The 20,075-nt window shown below is 47.2% G+C and overlaps 1 protein-coding gene across 8 annotated transcripts in view; it reads left to right on the top strand.

Moving 5' to 3' along the window:
- The window catches only part of TMEM108 (transmembrane protein 108), a 387,469-nt gene extending 367,680 nt beyond the window's left edge, over window positions 1–19,789 (top strand). For all 8 annotated transcript variants that reach the window (XM_011230839.3, XM_002924071.4, XM_034661995.1 and 5 more), the window contains 3 exons: window positions 3,843–5,270; window positions 12,677–12,831; window positions 17,886–19,789. In XM_011230839.3, the coding sequence (XP_011229141.1) occupies window positions 3,843–5,270; window positions 12,677–12,831; window positions 17,886–18,008 (1,706 nt within the window). In that variant the 3' untranslated portion in view covers window positions 18,009–19,789. The remainder of the gene's footprint in view (window positions 1–3,842; window positions 5,271–12,676; window positions 12,832–17,885) is intronic.
- Window positions 19,790–20,075: the final 286 nt, after the last annotated feature.

The raw sequence follows: 20,075 nt of genomic DNA, 5'->3' as shown, positions 1-20,075 counted from the left end.
AAAAAAAAAAAAGACTAGTATCCAAGATCTACAAAGAACTTCTCAGACTCAATACACGTGAAACAAATAATCAAAAACAAAAATGGGAAGAAGATATGAACAGACACTTTTCCAATGAAGACAAGGAGCCAGCTAACAGACACATGAAAAAATGTTCAAAATCATTAGCCATCAGGGAAATTCAAATCAAAACCACATTGAGATACCTTTTGTCAGTTAGAATGGCAAAAATGGACAAGGCAGGAAACAACAAATGTTGGAGAGGATGTGGAGAAAGGGGATCCCTCTTACACTGCTGGTGGGAATGTAAGTTGGTGCAGCCACTTTGGAAAACAGTGTGGAGGTCCCTTAAAAAGTTAAAAATTGAGCTACCCTATGATCCAGCAATTGCACTACTGGGTATTTACCCCAAAGATATAGATGTAGTGAAAAGAAGGACCATATACACCCCAATGTTCATAGCAGCGTTGTCCACAATAGCTAAAGTGTGGAAGGAGCCGAGAATGCCCATCAACAGACGAATGGATAAAGAAGATGTGGTCCATATATACAATGGAATATTACTCAGCCATCAGAAAGAACGCTTACCCAACATTTGCAGCAACGTGGACAGGACTGGAGGAGATTATGCTAAGTGAAATAGGTCAAGCAGAGAAAAACAATTATCATATGGTTTCATTCATATATAGAACATAAGAAATAGGAAGATCGGTAGGAGAAAGAAGGGAAGAATGAAGGGGAGGTAAAGAGAAGGGGAAATGAACCATGAGAGTCTGTGGACTCTGGGAAACACACTGAGGGCTTCAGAGGGGAGGGTGATGGGGGATTGGGATAGGCCAGTGATGGATATTAAGAAGGGCACATATTGCATGGTTCACTGGGTGTTATACGCAAATAATGAATCATGGAACATTGCATCAAAAACTAGGGATATACTGTATGGTGACTAATATAACAAAATTAAAAAAAAGAAAAGAAAAAACTCAGTCATGAGACCCTTCAGATATATATCAGTGGGCCATATGTTGGGAGATGATTACTAAGGTATCTTGGGGGATAGAGACAAAGGAAGTTTCTGAAGGAATTTTTATATGTTAAAGAAGACTTACAGGATCCTGGGGGGCCGGGATAAGATTACCTCTCGCACTTAGCAAAGTATTAACATCGAGGCAGCTGAGTTCCTAGGGGAACGTCACTGCCTGCTTCAAGGATTTGTCAGTGGGCTGTAAGTAGTAAGGAAATTTTTCTTTTGCCTTTGTTTCCCACATCAGGAACTGGTGACTGCTCCTCTCACATAGACAGTTTGAGGTGCAGTCTACTCAGCCCCTCAGAGGTCCCCAGGAATTACGAGTTGCTCATCCTGATCAATTCATAACCTGCCCTCAGATTGATTTTCTCTATTTGGCTCATCTCAGATGCCCATGGTTGTCCCCTCAGATCACTTCCCAAAATACACTACCTGCACACAACTCTGCCTTCCCTTTTTCTGAGGGATTTCTCATGTAAGACACCTGTCTTAGCTCGGGCTACCATACCAAAGTATCACAGGCTGGGGGTGCTTAAACAACAGAAATTTATTTTCCCACAGTTCTGGAGGCTAGAAGACCAAGATCATGTTACTGACAGGATTGGTTTCTGATAAGACCTCTCCCTTTGACTTGAAGATGGCCACCTTCTCACTGTGTCCTCCTGTGGCCTTTCCTCTGTGTGCAAGCATCTCTGGTATCACTCTGTGTGTCTTAATCTCCTCTTCTTATGAAGACATCAATCAGATTAGATTAAGGACCACCCTAACGGCCTCATTTTAACTTAATAACCTCTTTAAAGGTTATCACCAAATACATAGTGACATTCTGAGGTGCTAGGGGTTAGAGCTTCAACAAATGAATTTGGGAGACACACGGTTCACTCTTTAACACTTATACTGAATCAAGGGACTCGTGAGCAAACAGAAGCTTGTAACAGAATGTCCCTTGAAACATCAGAGGTCAAGACTCCCAGCCCTAAGAACAGATTGTTCTTGTGGTGTTTGGCTGCAAGAGAGGGGTTGGAATAACCCTGAACCAGTCAGAGCACTGTGGCACAACAGGTTCCTGTCCTCTTCCTCCTCCTGCATCTTTGGTGGTGGTTGACCAGGAAAAGCATGCATTTTAGATACAGCTCGGTTTCATATACTGCAGCTATGGTGGGACTTTAAACACATTCCTTAATCTACCTGAGATCTCAGTTTCCTACCCCGTCAAGTGGTTGTGAGGATTAAATCAAGCAGGCCAGAGCAGGTGCTAAGATAACAGTTTTTAGGATTGACTTGAATAAGCAGAGATTACTGTTAATATATGGTTTAGATCACCAAAGAAAGTGTAGAAAAAAATAGGTTGCTTTGGGCAAATTGTTGGCCCTGAGACTGTGTGTGCTATAGTCTGTTCAATCTCTTGTCCCTTGCCCTCCCTCCACCCACTAATTTAGAAGTGCAAGGCGAGAGGAGCTCGTCCACGCTCAGACTCCATCCCACACCTAAGTCAGAGGTGGCTTCAGTGGTGATCCTGGGCCTGTTCCAAAGGCATGCCAGAAGATGATCTCCCCTTCTTTGTTTCTGAAAGCTCACCAGGGCCCCTGCCTTCCCCTGTCAGCAGTTTTGCTGACCATCCCAGACATGTAGAAATCACTACCAGGACCCCTGCTTTGGCCATTCATTGCTTGAATCTGGTGGGGAAGGGCATGAGAGTAACCAGGAAGGGGTTCATAAGAAAAAGGAGGCGTTCACAGGTCAGAATTAGGCCTTAGAAGTTAATCAAGCCACTCCTCAGCAGCAGAGACCAGTTCTTTCCATTCCATGTATTGTACCAGGGTGGCCAGTTTTCCAGTTTATAATCTGAACAGATCCTATGTCTCACATTTGTACAAGATGTGTTATTTGTAAAGTTTGGCACATGCTATTGTGATTAATAAAATGCACATATATTTAGAAGTATTTTTAAATTTATAGGTTTTTGTCCTTGTGCATTTTCTCAATGAACTAAAAGCACACAAACTGATCATCATGAAAAATTCATGATTTTCTTTTAATGCTCAAAAGAGGTCCTCCTTTTCAAAAGGTTGGACATCACCAGTGATTTTCTACAAAGCATTCAGCCACATGAGCGCCACAGGAAAAGCAGTTAACATTAATGACAACCATAAAACCAGCTGGCATTCATGGAGTGCATCTTCTCTTCCAGGCTCTCTGCTAAGTGCTATATGGGCACCGTATCTGGTCACCTTCTGGACCCTTGTCCCCTTCTGCCTATTACTGTCCTATGGCACTGAGATGTCTCTGCCTTGTTTTAGGATTGTTTGTAGATTTGTTTGAGCTCACTCAGAGCCAGAGACTGCCCTGTTCATTTTTGTGTCCTCCAGTGTCAAGGAGAGGATAGAGACCCTCCTTACTTGTCCAGTGAGTAGGACTGAATAAACAGAGGTCTGACCATTTGTGCCTTTGTCCAGTCCATAAATGGAATATTAAGAAAGGGCATAAGAGTTGGTTAGCTATGCCCATGTAAGCCTTCCACATCTGACACAGGCAGGCTCACACAGAGCTGCCAGCCTCCCTTTGATCAACCTGGCCTTGACCACTCCCTGGCCACAGAGGGGCAGCAGGCACTCGGAGGCCATAATCCTTCCCACACCCAGCCCCGCCTGTTCTGAGAAGCTGCTCTTGAGGGTCACCGTGGCAGTGTGGACCTCCGGACTGCTCCCAGTGTTCCCTTTAGTTCCCAGAGCTCCATAGGTTCATGGGTAAGGAAGGTCCAGGCTCTGAGCAATTCCCCTGGTGTTTCACCTTTTCTCTCTGTCTTCCTTTCAAGGCTTCCTCCTGATCTTGGCACTGACCGAAGCACTGGTATTTGCCACCCAGGAACCATCTCCCAGAGAATCTCTTCAGGTCCTCCCCTCAGGCACCACCCCAGACACCATGGTGACAGCATCCCTCAGCTCTACCAGACACTCTTCCATGGCAACTGCCCCTACTTCTGTGGTCTCACTGAGCCCCCATCCCGATGGACCCTCCTCACAGACTGCAGCTCCCATGGCTATGACAACGCCACATCCAGACGGACACCCTCCAACAAACACCATCTCCACCATCATGGTGACAGCAGCTACCCCACATTCTGAAGGGCCCCTGACCACAGGGCCCCTTCCTGCTGCCATGACAACCACATCCTCCCACTCAGAGGGCCACCCCCAGGGGGAGGCTGTGCCTGCCATCCTGCTGACAAAGCCAATGGGAGCCACCAGCCGTCCCACCACAGCACCTACCCGGGCCACCACGCGCAGGCCTCCCAGGCCCCCAGGCTCTTCCCAAAAGGGGGCCAGCAGTTCATCACGCTCTGTCCTGCCTGCACCCAGTGGCCACTCTGGGAGGAAGGAAGGCCAGCGAGGACGAAATCAGAGCTCCACATATCTGGGGCAGAAGCAGGCCCTGGGGAAAATCTTTCAGATCTACAAAGGCAACTTTACAGGGTTTATAGAACCTGACCCCTCCATCCTCACCCCCAGGAACCCACTCCGGGGTTATTCTTCCTTGCCACAGCCCCAGACAGTGGCCACAACCGTGGCGCCCAGCAGGACCTCGTGGGCACCATCCACCACCCCCCTGGTGCCTGCAGAGCACAAGCCAGGCCTTAGCAGAGCAGACCAGGGGGGTGGTTCCACCTTCACCAGCCAAGGAGGGGAGCCGGACACCACAGTAGCCTCAGGTGCCCCTGCCAGTCCACAACCTGCCCCAGTGCCTTCTCAGCAACCCCGCGGTGACCCACAGGATGGCCCCAGCCACAGTGACTCCTGGCTTACTGTCACCCCTGGCATCAACAGACCTCCATCTACCAGCTCTGGGGTTTTCCCAGCCACTGCGGGGCCCACCCAGGCTGCCTTCAATGCCAGTGTCTCAGCCCCTTCCAAGGGGACTCCTCAGGGAACATCCTCAACCTCGAAGGCCCCAGCCCACCCTACTGGGGGCTCAGAAAGCACTGTTGTCCAAGCCAAGGAGGAGGCTACAGCCACCCCCACCATGACCAACAGGGTGTCCAGTCCTCTCTCCACAGTGGTGTCCACAGCCACAGGAAACTTCCTCAACCGCCTAGTCCCTGCCGGGACCTGGAAGCCTGGAACAGCAGGGAATATATCGCATGTGGCTGAAGGGGACAAACCCCAGCACAGAGCCACCATCTGCCTGAGCAAGATGGACATCGCCTGGGTGATCCTGGCCATCAGTGTGCCCATCTCCTCTTGCTGTAAGTGCCTCACCCTCTCATCACTCCTCTCTTTCTCCCTCCTCTCCCTCCAACACATCAACTTGTCTCTCCCCAGAGTTCCTTTGCCCCAGAGCTGGGCAGTCCCTACCAAGTAGGCTGCAAAACTTCCCAGAATTATAGGAAACCATGTGGCAGAGCAAGAATCATGGGTTATCCCTATCCCCAGTTCTCAGCTCGCCAGGCCATGGCTTAGATGCCCACTCATCATAAAAACACAGCTCCCAGGAGTGGGGGAGAACCTTCTAGTAGTTCAGTCCAGCTCTGCATTGTGCAGAAAGAAACACCAAGCTAGAGAGGTGCCATGACTCACCCAGGAGCCCAAAGTTAAGTGAGAGATAGGCCTGGGATGGAAAGTCACCGTCTTCCTCCCCAGTGCTCTTGTCATGACACCACCCTGCCACATTCACCCTCAAGGGTGGCCTGCTAATGGCTGTAGTGACATGGCACCAAGACACTGTAGGTGAACATTGGCACTTCTACACATACAACCTTCAAGTAGCAGAGCCTTCACCTTCCTCTCCCACTTCACATCCATCTTTCTGCCAGTCTTTCCTCCCCTCCCTCATCTCTTCTGTTCTTTCTCTCTTTCTCCAAAAAAGGAGAAGAGACTTTGATCTTGTAGGAATTTCTATTAGCCTTGGCAAAAGCAGCAGTTCCTATAGCTAAATTGAGAGCTGGAGAGTTACATGTGAATCTAGCTATTCTCTCCCTCCTCCCCAGTTTTATTTGTTCATGGATGGTGTGAGCTGGATGCTGGTGTGAGCTGGATGCAGTGTGGACCTCATCATTGCTCCCCCTGGTACGGGTAGATAAGGGCTCTCCCCAGGCCACCAGCACTTCCTTGCTACTGCCTGTCACTCCTTTAATGAGAATTTGAGAGATTCTTCTCCCTGATGTCTCCATAAAGAACCTGATATAATCACTTAGAACTTTAGGGCTTCCTTTATGTCTTCCCCATGTACTTGATCCTAGATGCTCGGAGTTTCTCTGATAACTTCACAAGAATCCTCACTAATTTTAGCTTCCCCCCACCCCTACACAGTTATTGTCTGGCCTCTTTGTGAACCCTTCCAGGGGTGAGAAACCCCCTGTGCTCCTCAGTCATTGGACAGTCCATTCTCCTTTGACTCCTTCAGGTTGTTACCCAGCTTTCATGGAAGCCTGACATTTGCCTCTGTAATTTCCACTCTGTGGTCCTGAGTGGTCTGAAGCCACACAAAACCAGTCTATCTACCAACTCCTGAAACATTTCAAATGGTGCTCAAAGAGAGCTTTTCCTTTTCTAAGCTGCTCATCCCTATTCCTTCAAGTCTCTTTATAGGGCCACATTGCCCTGGCCCTACCCCATCATCTGCCGCTCCTGATGACCACAGGCTTATCCCTGCTCTCCCAGAAGGGAGCATAGCATTCCACATGCCCAGCCATGGCAAAGGAGAGCAGATGGCGGTTCCTTTGTTCTGGACACTTCAGTCACACTCAGGAAGCCAACACTGGCATCAGCTCTGTTGGTTGTACTAGCTGTCACATCACACCATGGACTCATCCTGATCTCAAGAGGAATGAGGCCCCAGCAACTTTCCACAGAGGAGGCTGTTAAGTCAGCTCTCCCAGCCTTTCCTCATGCCGTGGGTCATTTGAACATTTGTGCAGGAGGTATATGCCTTTAACATGAGCATAGTTTCTGCTTGGCGTTGTACCAATAAGATCTTTTTAAAATCTACATTCTGGATTCTTTCCAGAAGCCACCTCTCCCAGCTTTTTGTTTCCTTCTAGTTGATAAGCAAAGCAAACTTTCCATGTCAAGGGTGGGCAGCCTACTTCTGCTCAAGGACCTAATTCAGGAAAAGTGAAAAAGTTTGCAGGTTGTCTATTTTATTCTTTCATTAAGTGCCTTTATTGTCTCTCACGTAAACACATGAATGCTTTAAACTGTGACTGTCCACTTCTAAACAGAAGAATGATAATGAGAAATGTAGCTCTGTTAGCCAATAAATCATTAATAGTGGTCATATTTGAGAAGTAACCACATTACAGACAGCTTTCTAATTTTCCATTCTTTATGTGCCTCTAGAAGCTTTAGTTTACAAAGTGAGTTCCCATTATATTTAATCAATCCATCCTCAAAACAGACTATCCAGAGGAATAAAAAACATAAACATGCTATGCAAGGAACATACCTCATAGGCAGGGACTAAGTCACAGGTGAATTGACTTGCCCAGGGTCCCAATCACATAAGTCAGCTCTGATCCAGTGGTAGAATCTGTCTGATTCAATACAATATTTCCCAAGTGCCCATTGTGTGCCAGGCACTATGCTAAGCACTAGGGAATCAAGATATGCGATGTGGCTGCCTCCCCAGCTCTCAGAGCCCTCTCCCCACCTGGGCCTTTCTCTTTGCCTGAGCTGGACAGCACAGAGTAGATCTAACCTTCACCCCACAGGCCACACCCAACTGTGTTTTATAGTTCTAAAAAGACTTCTACAGCCCTTTTTGCCATGTGTGAATTTGAAATTAGATCTTACTGCAAAGCCAGAAAACCCATGGGCTGCCTAAACTGTGCATAATAATGCCAGCCAAGACAGGACACAGCCTGGAACTGCACCTAGGGAATGCTCCCAGCACTCTGAAAGGAGCCTTCAGGTGCTGGGATAGAACATACTACTTTGTAAAGGAAGCTATGTACCCTTTGTTCAAAGTGGACTCTGGCAGGCCCTTGGAACCACAGACTCCATGTCTGTCAGCATCTGTCTTGCATTTCCACTGTCCACATAGTAGGCTCCCCTAAGCCCTCACTCGCCAAGATCCCTGCCTGAGCTCTAGCTGCCTCCACATAGAGCTCCCTATCCTTAGTCATGGCCCCAACTCCTGTGGGACCACCTGTGGGGGCCCTGTGAAGGCCCTGATGCAAGGGACATCAAGATAGAATATTTATCCAGCTTTAGCATACCATGCTCTTTCAAAGCACAGATGAATGTGCTGCTTTTATAGCTAATCCCACTCCAGTCTCAGACAAGCAGACCTCTTCCAGTGGCTGCATTTATCCTAAAGCTCATTCTACTGCTCCCAAAGAAGGGTCTTTGCCAGTTTGCCATATATTTCAGGCAATCTGGGTTCATAGCAAAGTGCATGCATAGGTTTCCTCACATCTGGCTTCAGACCAGCCCTGACCTGTCCCTGCTTTCCTCCATTTACCAAAAACCAGATTTCAGGTGGCCAGAGTTGCCAGGCAGGTGGTTGAATCCCCTGCTTCTGCTGGAAGCAGGGGGTAATCATAGCAAATCTCAGGCCACCCCAAGAAGGGCTGTCATCAGTTCCACCAACCCTTCCAGATCATAAGCCCCACCCAATGGCTGGAAGGATATATGTGCAGGGACTGAGAAATGCTTTGTTTCCTGAGCCATGCCAGAGACAGCCATACAGGGGTTCAGATGTGCTGAAAACTGAAACTGATTAGATCCAGGCCACATTTGGCTGGGGCAGAGGAGCCATGTGGCTCTTGAGCTGGTCTCTGCTGCCACCATCAGGATGCAAAGAGCTCACCATCTCCTGTTAGAACCCTCTGGGCCTGGCGCTGCGTTGGTCCTGACGCACTCCTGCCAGTCATCTGGGCTTTTTCATCAGGTGGTCAGTTTTGTGACTCTGCCAAGCTCCCTGGCCTCTCCTGCACTTACCACATCCATTCTCAAGAATGTCTTCACCCTGCCTCCATGAAAAAGATGAAAGGCTGTTTGGATGTTGAGGACAGGAACCAGGCCAGCTGCAGATGTTTTTCATCACCAATCTTAAGTTGAGCCTGGCTGAAGCAGAGTAGGACTTTTTTCTGCCCCTGGATATGTGAGAGTCCATTTCCACTGTGCCCCAGAGCATTCTGGCTTCCTTCCAGACATGCAGTAAATGCCATTAGATATATGTAACTCTTATAGGCCCAAAATGACTTTGTAGTTATTACATAAGAAAACATGGGTCAGAGTTACTCTTTCCATGAAAAGAGTAGAATAAATTGAAATGAGAAGGAAGTGTGACCAGGAGTGTGGAAGGAAGTGTGTCTCCTCGGGGCTTATGAACTAACTGAAGCAAGGGGGATGAGGAGTAGGCTCAGGGCCAGGCAGTGTTGTCCAGGGGGTGTCACCTCAGCTGGACCAGAGTACTTTGCTCTCACTGCTCTTCTCTGTGCTTCCCAACCAGCACCCCCTGCTGGGAGCGTTCTAGTCCCACCCACCAGGATGGGGAGCCAGACAGTAAGCCCCCAAACCTGGTTTCCCCAGGCCCTTAGTCTCGTGTCCAGCCTGGCCTCCTTCCAACCCTGAGGCCTCCCTGAGCCTCTTTCCCCAACCCCTAAAGAAAGGAAGTGATTGTCCACAGGCTGGGCTGGTCCACTGGACCAATCCTCCCTTCCAGGATGTCAGTTTCTTATCTTCAAAATGAAGGAGCCAAACTGAAATATGTCACAGCTCCCTGTCTTCTAACTTTTTTTTAACATTAAACCTGCATAAATCACTGGAGAAGAGGCCTGGTATGACAGAAAGGCTTGGCTCATGAAATCACATATGTCAGGGTACCTCTCCTGCTGGTCACCTGTGGGGCTTGGACATGTAACTTAACCACTGGTCCAATGTTTTCTCACCTATAAAAATAGGACTAATATCCACAACGTTAGCTCACAGCCTTCAAGAGGCAGATGCCAGGGGCGCCTGGGTGGCTTAGTCACTTAAGCATCTGACCCTTGATGACCTTCAGCTCAGGTCATCATCTCAGGGTCATGAGATCGAGCCCTGCATTGGGCTGTGCACCGAGTGTCCTGCCCACTCGGCACTCTCTCTCTCCTCCCTCTCCCTGCTCACTCTCTCTCTCCCTCCCTCTCTCTTAAAAAAAAAAAAAAAAGGCAGATGACAGCATGGGCTTGTGTTTGCACAGAGTTGTGTCATTTACAAAGTGCTTCCCCATGCCTCAGATGTGTTCCCTACAGTATTCAGGGCAATATAAGACAACAAGCATCACCCTGAGGGTCACAGAGACCTGGGTCAAGTTCCATTAATTACCTGCGTGATCAAGATCAATTTTGTTAACTTCCATAAGCTTTGTTTGCCTCTTCTTCAAAGAGGAAGAGTAACAGTACATTCCTCAGGCTGTTTTGTGGGTTAAATCATACTGTAAAGTGCCTAGGTCAGTGCTGGGCATATATTAGAGACTCCATAAGTCTGAATTGTACTTTTTCTTGGATGAAAGTTCAGGTCACCAAAATAATGAAAGTCCTAAATCACAGGTGGTCCCTTGGCCTTGAGCCACTCAACAGTCATGTAGCCCAGTTTTTCTTTCTAGATCTCTCTTGTGGAGGGTACCGGAAGAACAAGAAAACTCTCATTGAATAAGCACTGACTGTGCATAGGCAGTGTGCTCAGCATTTGCATTTATGATCTCTAGCTCTTATTACAGCCCTGTGAATCCATAGTAGTCAAGTGTGATGAAGTGACTTACCTGATGTAACACGCAGTTCAAGTGTGACTTGAACCCAGGCCTCTTGGATTCCAAGCCCAAGCTCTGTCTATTGCCAGGCTAGCCTCTATTGTAAATGAAAGGGCTCTCGAGAGGCACTGAGAATTCCCAGAGAGAAACAATCAGGCCTGGAGCGCTAACAACATTTGAGGGGAGAAAGCTAGGAACAGAGCTCCCTGTTCCTGCCCCCAGACCAACAGGGCCAGCCCTTCCCACTAGGCAGGGTCCTGGTTCCGTGTCCTAAATAGGCGTAGGCTCTGGAGCCAGAGGCAGTGTGGGCTTGAGGGAGCACTGGACTGGGGGTCAGAGGACCTAGACTCTGCAGCCTATGCCAAAGCAGATTAGCAGCTTTATGGCTTCTGTTTCACCAGTTTGAATTTCCCCAGGCCATTTCACCATCCCAGTTCCAGGAGCAAGATGGAAAGTTAGTGACAGTGAAGAATAAAGATGCCAGAAGGGGGGAGATAGGACTTGGGGTCTTGCCCCAGCCCAGCCTCTCATAGACCAGTGACCTGTGACAAGTCAGCTGAATGCTTTGGACCAGTCTTCTCATCTGCAAAATAAGGAGGTGCCCTAAATTAGCAGATTTTCAGGCTAACCTCTGCAGCTCCTCCTCTTCACCCCCATTCATCTTTCAGTCACCTCCTTCTTTAAAAGGAAGGGAAAGAAGAAAAAAGGAGAACTTTAATTTGGAAATTTTTCAAAAATTGAAAGTCTATACCAGCCAGTCTAAAATTTCTTTTAGCTCAAACATTCAGAAATGTCCTTAAATCTTTAAAACTTTTTTAAGGGTACCTAGAAAAGTAATGAGCAAATTAAAAGTTTTTCTGATCAAAGCGGATTGGATCAGTAGAAACTTGTCCAATCTCTTGGCCTTGCCTGGAGGCCTTTTCAGGTTGAGATGCCAGCAACACCAGCAGCTGAGAAGAGAGCTACAGAATTCCTGTGTTATCCCAGACGGACTGAAGGGGTGGGCCCTGAGGTCTCAGCCTGTATGGGTGCCAGCTTTTGCAGATACCCCGCGCCTGCCGTATACAGGCCCCCAGTGCTGGCCAAATCCTCAGGCTGTGGTGGACAGAGCTGGCACTCTGATGCCCCCTGGTGGTCATTGCCATCACGGTGCTGGCCTCTGGACTCCTGAATCAGGGGTCCCCTCTCCCCAGCACAGATGGTCAGCACCTCCAAGATGTTGAGTGCAGCCCTGCCCACCCCTGGCCTGGAGTTTCCAATCTTCATTTACTGGCTGCTCTCCAAGAGGGCTACTGTCATCCTTGTCAAAGCATCACCTATTGCACTGTGTGAGCCTAGACAGGCCACCTTACCTCCCCAACCTCAGAAACCTTCTCTTTTGGCAAGCCGAAGCCCTTCTGTTCACACGCTTGGTTCATTAGCAACATCCAAATATACTCATTCCTCTCAGGGGCCATGTAAGTCTCAGAGATTGGACAGATAGGGTCACATATTAAGATTGCCTCAGGAAAGCTTTTCATGATGACCCTAAAGCATTCTCTCCCCAACTCCTCTCCATTGTCTCTCTCACTTCACCCTACTTTATTTTCTTTGAACAATTATTGCTATCTGAATTTACCTTATATTCATTTTGTTTATTATAGATCACGTGACCCCCTCTGTGCCCCTCCATACACAAACTAGGAGGGATGTTTATGACACAGGAAAGCCTTGTCTTTTTTTCACTCTCTCTCTCCCAGACTGGCCCAAAGTCGGCATTCGACGTATGTAGATGATTGTTGAACCAACAAATTATTGAAGGGATAAGTGGCTGAATATATGACCATCACAGACCCACCTGGAGACTTGCATCTGTCACTCAGCAGTGCTGGCTCCATGCTTGTCTCCCTCCCCCATCTCTAACTTGGACTCTCTCTACAGCTGTCTTGCTGACAGTGTGCTGCCTGAGGAGGAAGAAAAAGACAGCCAACCCAGAGAACAACCTGAGCTACTGGAATAATGCCATCACCATGGACTACTTCAACAAGCATGCTGTGGAGTTGCCAAGGGAAATCCAGTCCCTTGAAACCTCTGAGGTAATGAGCCCCAAACCAACCGGTGCCCTCTGAAAGGTCCAGCGCCATCACAGGGAATAGCACAGGCTCCAAAGTAAGCCATGGAGCACCTGCTTGCTTCTTAGTGTCTCGCTTCTCAAAAGATAGTCCACAGACCAGTAGCAGCAGCGCCCAGGAAGCTACAGGCCCCACCCGAGCCCTAGTGAATCAATCTGTATTTTAGCAAGAATCCCCAGGTGCTTTCTATCCATGTTAAAGTTTGGGAAGCACTGTTCTTGGGACCCCGGGTTGCTGGGAGCAATTCGATAAGTATTCATTGAGAACCCATTTTGTGGCAGGCAGTCTCTGGGGATAATGAAGATGAGAGCTTGCTCTCAGGGGGCCCATATTCCAAGATGTGGTTGAGGTATGAGCCCCAAGCATCATTCAAAAGCAAACAAACTAGGGGAGATACAAGAATAGTTGCAGAGAGCTGTAGAAACCTAGGAGAAGAAAGCCTTCACAGTGGTGGTTAGGAAGGATAAGTGGATTTTGACAGGTATTCCAGCAAAGGAAGTAACCTGAGTAAAGGTGGGAATGGGAGAAAAGAATACTTCGGGTCAGGAAGTGTTGCCCAAAATACCCATCTGGCCAGTGAGAGAGCTAGGTTTTGACCAGGTGCTCCTTCCACAATCACACAGAAGGTGGGGTAAAGGCCAGAGCACAGCAGGAAAGGTAGATTGATTAGGTGTGGGCTTGAAAGGGCTTGAATGGAGTTTATACTTCAATCTTGGGCAGTGGAGGGTCATTGAAAGTTTTGAGTTTATATCACCTAGTTTTAGAAAGATTGTGCTGATGGCCTGGTGAAGTTACTCTATACGTGATTAGTGAATGGATAGGAAGGAGAGGAAGGGTGGTTTAATGGATGGATGGATGGATAGATGGGAGGACAGGCAGGAAGACAGACTCAAAATAAGTAGGCCAGCTGGGATGCAATTGAGATGGCCCAGGAGAAAGATGGCAGACATCTGAGTAAACGCAATGAGAGCAAAGAAGAGTTCTTCTGGAGAGAGTCCCCTTTTTCCCTGCAGATCCATCCCCATAGCAGCCAGGGTGGGCTTTTATAAACATAAATGTGATCACATCACTGCCAGACTCAAACACTTCAGTAATTATCTTGATGCTCTTAAGTTAAAGTTCACAGTCTTCTGCAGGGCCCATGAGGTGGACTTGGCCCAACTGTCCAGCCTCACGTTGTGCCACTCTCCCTCTCATCTGCTGAGCTACAGCCACACCAGATGTCCTTTCATTTCTTTATGACACCAAGTTACATCCCATTCTAGGGCTGTGCATGACTGTTCCTTCTGCTGGAATATGTTCTGTCCCTCCCCAGCACTCCTTCACCCATAGTTCAAGCCTAGTCTAACTGTCACTTCCTCAGAGAGGCCTTCCCTCATCTCCCAGGCTGGGCTTTGCTCTCCTATCATGCGGTCTCAGCTCCTTATGCTTTTCCTTCATGGCACTTACCGGAGTTGTAATGCTGTAGCTGCTGGTCTGATATTTGTTTAATATTTCAGTCCCCAGCTAGAATACCCAGTTGCTTCCACACTGTGAAACCCAGGGGTCAGTTCTAAGCATTCCTCTTACTCAGTCTGCCAGCAGCATCAGCGCCATCAGTCATTTCCTCCTCAGAAAGTTTCTCTGTCTTCACCCCATCCTGTCCTGGCTCTCCCACTCTCAGCAGCATCTTCTCAGTCTCCGTCATTGACTCCCAGTCCTTTGGGTCCTTTGGCCAGCCTCTAATCACTGCAGTGCCTGGGCTTAGTCTTCCCACTGCTTCTTTTCTCTTTCTACTTAGTTTCATGACTTTAAATACTATCTCTGCAATTTCCATCTCTGGCCTTGACATTTCCCCTGCACTCTAGACTCATGTGCCCAGCTACTGCCATGCATGTCTAACGGGCATCTCAAATTCGACATGCCCAAGATTGAACTGTTGACTTCCCCTCCCCACCCAAACACCCGGAAGTTCCCTGGTGTTTCTCCTTACATAGGTTGTCTTTTCCTCTTACACACTGCACACCCAGTCTGTCAGCAGACCTCCTTGGTCCTTGCTATATAGGAGTACTTTTCACCACCTGCACTGCTGCCTCCCTCAAATCATGGATTGCTGCAGTAACTTCTGAAAACAAGGTCTCTGCTACCATATTGCCTCCTGCACTGTGTCCTCCACATGGTAACCAGATGATCTTCTCAAGGGGAGGCACTTCATGTCTGCCATGGCTCCCAACTGTTAAATGGCTCCTCTTCACACTTTGAGCAAAATCCAGATTCCTCTTAAGAGACCCTTCATAGGCTGGCCCCTGCCTACCTCCCTGACCCCTCCTGCCAGACTTCGCATTGACCACACACTTGAGCCACACCTGCCTTTGGCTCTTCCTCATACAGTCCTTCCAACAACACAAGATTGCTCTCACACCTATGTAAAATGCTCTTTTCCTGGTTCCATCCCTCACTTCCTTCAGGTCTCTGTTCCAGTGCTGCCTCTTCAGGGAAGCTTTCCCCAACTTCTCTATACAGAAGCCCACCCTCCACCCCCATGGTTTTCTGCTTTATTTTTCTTCAGAGCACTTCTCACCACCTGACATTGCATCATTCTCTATTGACTGGCCTGTTATCTGTCTATCCTACTAGAATATAAGCGCCTGAGGGCAGGAGCCTCATTTGTTCTGCTCACTGCTGTATCCCTAGCACCTAGAACAGTGCCCAGAACATGGTAGGTACTTGGTAAATGTTTATCGCATGCATGAAGTTTTATTCACAATTGACCCATCACCTAGGCCCAAAACCTAATACACAGTGGACACCTAATAAAAATGTTGAACTGAAGGACAGAGCAACAGGCTTCATGAAAGCATTGACCTTTAGTGTGGTCAGTGTACATCTTGCATAGAAAAATTAGTAACTACACTTATTGTGGTGAGCATTTCATAATGTACATAATTGTCAAATCACTATGTTATACCCCTGAAACTAATGTAATATTGTATGTCAACACACTTCAATAAAAAATAAAAATGTTTTTAAAAGTGTTCCTAAGAAATATTCTAGTGAGTGAAAAAATGGGTAAGTTGGCAAAAGGGCTGGCCACACTTTGAGTATGGGCTGTGAATCTCTGAACTCTAAATATCTCATATTCTCTTTGCAAATTGGTAAATGAAAACCAAAGCCAAAGGACAGTGTCTGTGAGCTTACTATAGAAAAGACCCTGCTTATGCAGCATCCCAGGTAGTCATTCCAGCCCGGAGCACTGGGGCTGCCATCAGACAAAAGCAGAGGTTCTGATTGAGGCTACCACCAGCAGTCACCATCCCAGATCAGGAGGTTGCAGGAGAACCAGCAGCAGGAAGGTCAGTTTGGCTTCAGAATGAGTTATATCATTGTTTCCCTCCCAGCAGGTCTGCTGCCCTCTTTCTGCTTTATTTAGAGTAATGTTACAATTTGTTCCAACTCTCTGGGCCCAGCAGGCCCTGTGGACCACCCATAGAGCGGTCATGCGGTCACAGCGCGTCTGCCCTGCACTCCACAGCCTGGGGCTGCGCTCACCACCTGCCCTGTAGCTGCCAAGTTTGGTGGCTGCCAAGTGCTTTGCCTAAGCAAGTTTCTCTGGTGCCCTGCTCCCCTTCTGGGTTGATGAAAGCAGCAAAACACAAATCCAGGCTGTATAGGCAAAATTGTGATGCCCAAAAGGTGCCTGGAAATTTTTCCCCCCTCTTCCTTCCCTTCCTCCTCCTCTCTTTTTTTTCTTTTTTCTTGTCTGTTACGTTCTAAGTTACTTTCTTTTTTACACTGTAGGAAGTGTCCACATGGTTCACTCTTGGTGAACACCCGGCTTTGTAAGAACTATAAAATGACATGCCAGATCTTGGCCTCCAAAATTTCCCTCCACAGCTCAACCCAAAGCCCAGTGGAGAAAGGGGATGCCCTGTTTTCCTTACTTAGAGGGCTGACCCCATGTCCACCTCTCAGATGGACACTCAATCAATTCCAGACATTGAAGAAAATTTTTATCTTCTGAAAAGACATTTCACCAACAAATGGCCTTTCTTCCTTTCTCTCCTTATTATCCGTAAGACAATATGTACTCCTTAAAAATTATACATGTTTTGCTTAAAATAAACTTCAGAGAATTGTATTTTCTTCAAGTGAAGACGTCTAAGCAAGTCCGGCTTAAGCCAGTTCTGCCTTGGCATATTACTGAGTCTTTGCCCTGAAGTAGCCTACAGGTTCTGAGATGTCAGTTTTTTAGAATTGGAACAAGCTATGACCTTTTTTTCCCTAAATTAATACCTGGGCCTGAGTCTGAGTACAAACATTTAGTGGACTACAAATGCTTGCAGTCCTTGTTAGTTGAGACCAAAACCATTCAGATGACCTGATCAGTGAATTACCTTTCTCTAGGCTTTTCCATTTCTGGGGCTGTATAGCCAGACCAAATTTTTCACTTACCACCTACTATCACATAGAGATTCATATCCGTCCACCTCAGCACATCTAGTGCTACAAGAAGTGGGGGAATGATTCTGACCAGGCTCTGGGAGGACTCAGGAGGGGGAACAATGAGTCCTTGAAGGCTCAGAGACAGGGAGGTGGTAGGAGAGGAAAGAGGTGAGAAGTATAGGGTGTGAACGTACAGGGAGGAAAAACCACCATGTCTCCCAGAGATCTGTGAGAAAGAGGCAGGAAGGAGAGTCTGGGGCCCACATAGACCCAGTTTTGCCCATGAGGGCAGTGAGCCATGTGCTGTGTGTCGCGTGTGGCAAGCTCTCTCAGACTTCTACATGGAGAGCAATGCCATCTCTGGCAACCAGAGCTGGGAGTCATTCAGGGAGCAGGAAATCTTTTCAAGAAGCTGCTATAAAAATCTGAAAGAAGAGCAGAGAGGGCTTTGCACTTCAGCATTGGCAGGGAGGACGATCAAAATGTTTACCGAGCAATCCCATGTGGAAATGGGTGTCCTCATGTGTGTGTTTCTTTATGAATGGCCACCACCTGAACGCTCCAAGTACATACATCTCCTCCCTCTCTCCTCCCAGGACCAGCTCTCGGAGCCCCGATCCCCAGCCAATGGTGACTATAGAGACACTGGGATGGTCCTTGTCAACCCCTTCTGCCAAGAAACACTGTTTGTGGGAAATGATCAAGTATCGGAGATCTAACCGCAGCAGCCCTCGCTTTGCTGTTCCCTACCTTTCGTCTCTAAATTATAAATATACACATATATATTATAAATATAATCTTTGTGTAACCCTGACTTAATAAGAAACATTTTCAGCTTTTTTTTCCTAAGAATTGTCAACATCTTTTTTATAAGTGTGGTTTAAAAAAAAAAAAACTTTACAGAATGATCTGTGGCTTTATAAAATAAAGGTATTTCTAAGCAAAGCAGTTGCATTGATTGCTTCTCTTAATAACTGTCCTTGAGCATTTGGGGGTTCCAGCAGCCCCAGGCAGGTGAGGAAAGAGACAGACCGATAGAAGTGAAATGTTAAAATGGTCAAGAGCACGGCCCTTTGAGCGCTTCTTAAAGTTCCGGTTCTTCTTGAATGAGTGGGACCCCATTTCCTCCCCCTCCTTATGCACACCAGTGAAGGCAACTGGGCCGCCTAGGGAGAAGCAGCAGACTCACACGCAGAGCAGGAAGAGGGACCATCTCATCAGCCCCATGGATGAGTATCCTGCACCCGCACAGTGGCACCATTGCTGTCAAGGCTAATTCCATCTGAGCTCAGGACAGCAGGCAGGAGCACGCAGCCATCAGGAGTTTGTGGAGGACTTCAGGCATCCCAAGGCCACATCCCCCTAACATCGCACGACAGGGAGCTTCCACTGTGCTAACAACAGGACTGCCTTGCCCTGGCGGACAAAAAAGGCCCTTCCTTAAGCACATTCCTGCATCCTCTCCAACACCCACATCTGCTTTCAAACTTGTGCCTTTCTCTGGAGATGGTTTAGATGTGGATCCTAACCCTGGAGCTTGGGAATGCTTGCCTTCTTCAAGGCTCAAATGTTTATTGGGGTTCAGCTTTGTTTACTCAAAAGGCATTGCACTGTGCCTCTGAGGAACATGCTTATGTAAGAAGCCTTGAAGCATGGAGCTGTAGTTCTCTAAACCCTCCTGCAATCTTACAAAAACAAGATTGCCAAAGTGGATTGCTTGGGAGAAGACATCATTATATCCCTCCTTGGCGCTGCACACCTGCTTGTGGGTCCGCAGATGGGCTTGCCACCCAGCGCTCATTTCCCAGTCTCCCCTGCACGGCTGCCTTCTCTGGTGGCCGGCCAGCTGCCTCCCCCAGCCCGCACTCAGGAGGGGTCAGACCCACAGACGCACCAGGGGCTTCCACAGATGGCTGCTTCTTACTTTTTTCCCTAATAGATAGTGATGGGGAGAGAAGAGAACTGCTTTGACTCTCTCTCTAAAAGAAAATTAGTTTGATAGTATATTTTGAATATAGATGTTCTTATAGTCAGATTGGGAATTGACTTGAATGTTGATTCATATGTTTGTGTTGTTACTGTGGTCTTTTTATCATAACTTTTTCCTTTCTTCCTATATTTCCTTTATAAAAAGAAAAAGATGGCCTTCGAAAATATGTGTTCTCAATGTTATATGGATCTACTTAACATGAGTTTGGTGGTTGTCTCTAAATCTTTAAAGACTCTTCAACCCACAAGGAAGCAGGTTAAATGTTGCTCTGAGATTCATTTGCCAGTGTGCTGCTGTCTGACCTTTTAACCTTATATTTCTGTCAGCTATTGCATTTACTATAGCAATGTGTGTGCGTATATAAAGAAATCTGTAAAGTAAAATTATATATAACATATGTAATCAAAGATACATATGTTATATATATATATATATATGTGGATGTATGACCTATTTTTCCTTATCCACAGAATTCAACTACCATGTATATATAAATAAACTTATTTTATTAGCCAGAAGATTAAGTTGCTAATACATTTTGCATTCTTTTCATTTTAAAATAACGTTTAAGTCTTCCTTAAGGACCAACACTGCTTAATGTTCATCTGTATTTTTAAATCTGTTTTAACATTAAGTTGGGTTTTATGAGTGTAATGAGCTAATAGGATTAGCAATTCGTCATTTGATTATACAAATCCTTTAGAACATGTAAGAGAATCATCTGTCTTTAGGTCTTTGGAAACATTGATGTTTACTGGGTACATCCCTTCTCTCTCCTCTTCCTCCCCGGGGCTGG

The sequence above is a fragment of the Ailuropoda melanoleuca genome, chromosome 6, assembly GCF_002007445.2.
Source record: "Ailuropoda melanoleuca isolate Jingjing chromosome 6, ASM200744v2, whole genome shotgun sequence".
Classification (NCBI taxonomy): Eukaryota; Metazoa; Chordata; class Mammalia; order Carnivora; family Ursidae; genus Ailuropoda; species Ailuropoda melanoleuca.
This window is presented reverse-complemented; position numbering and strand designations above follow the sequence as displayed.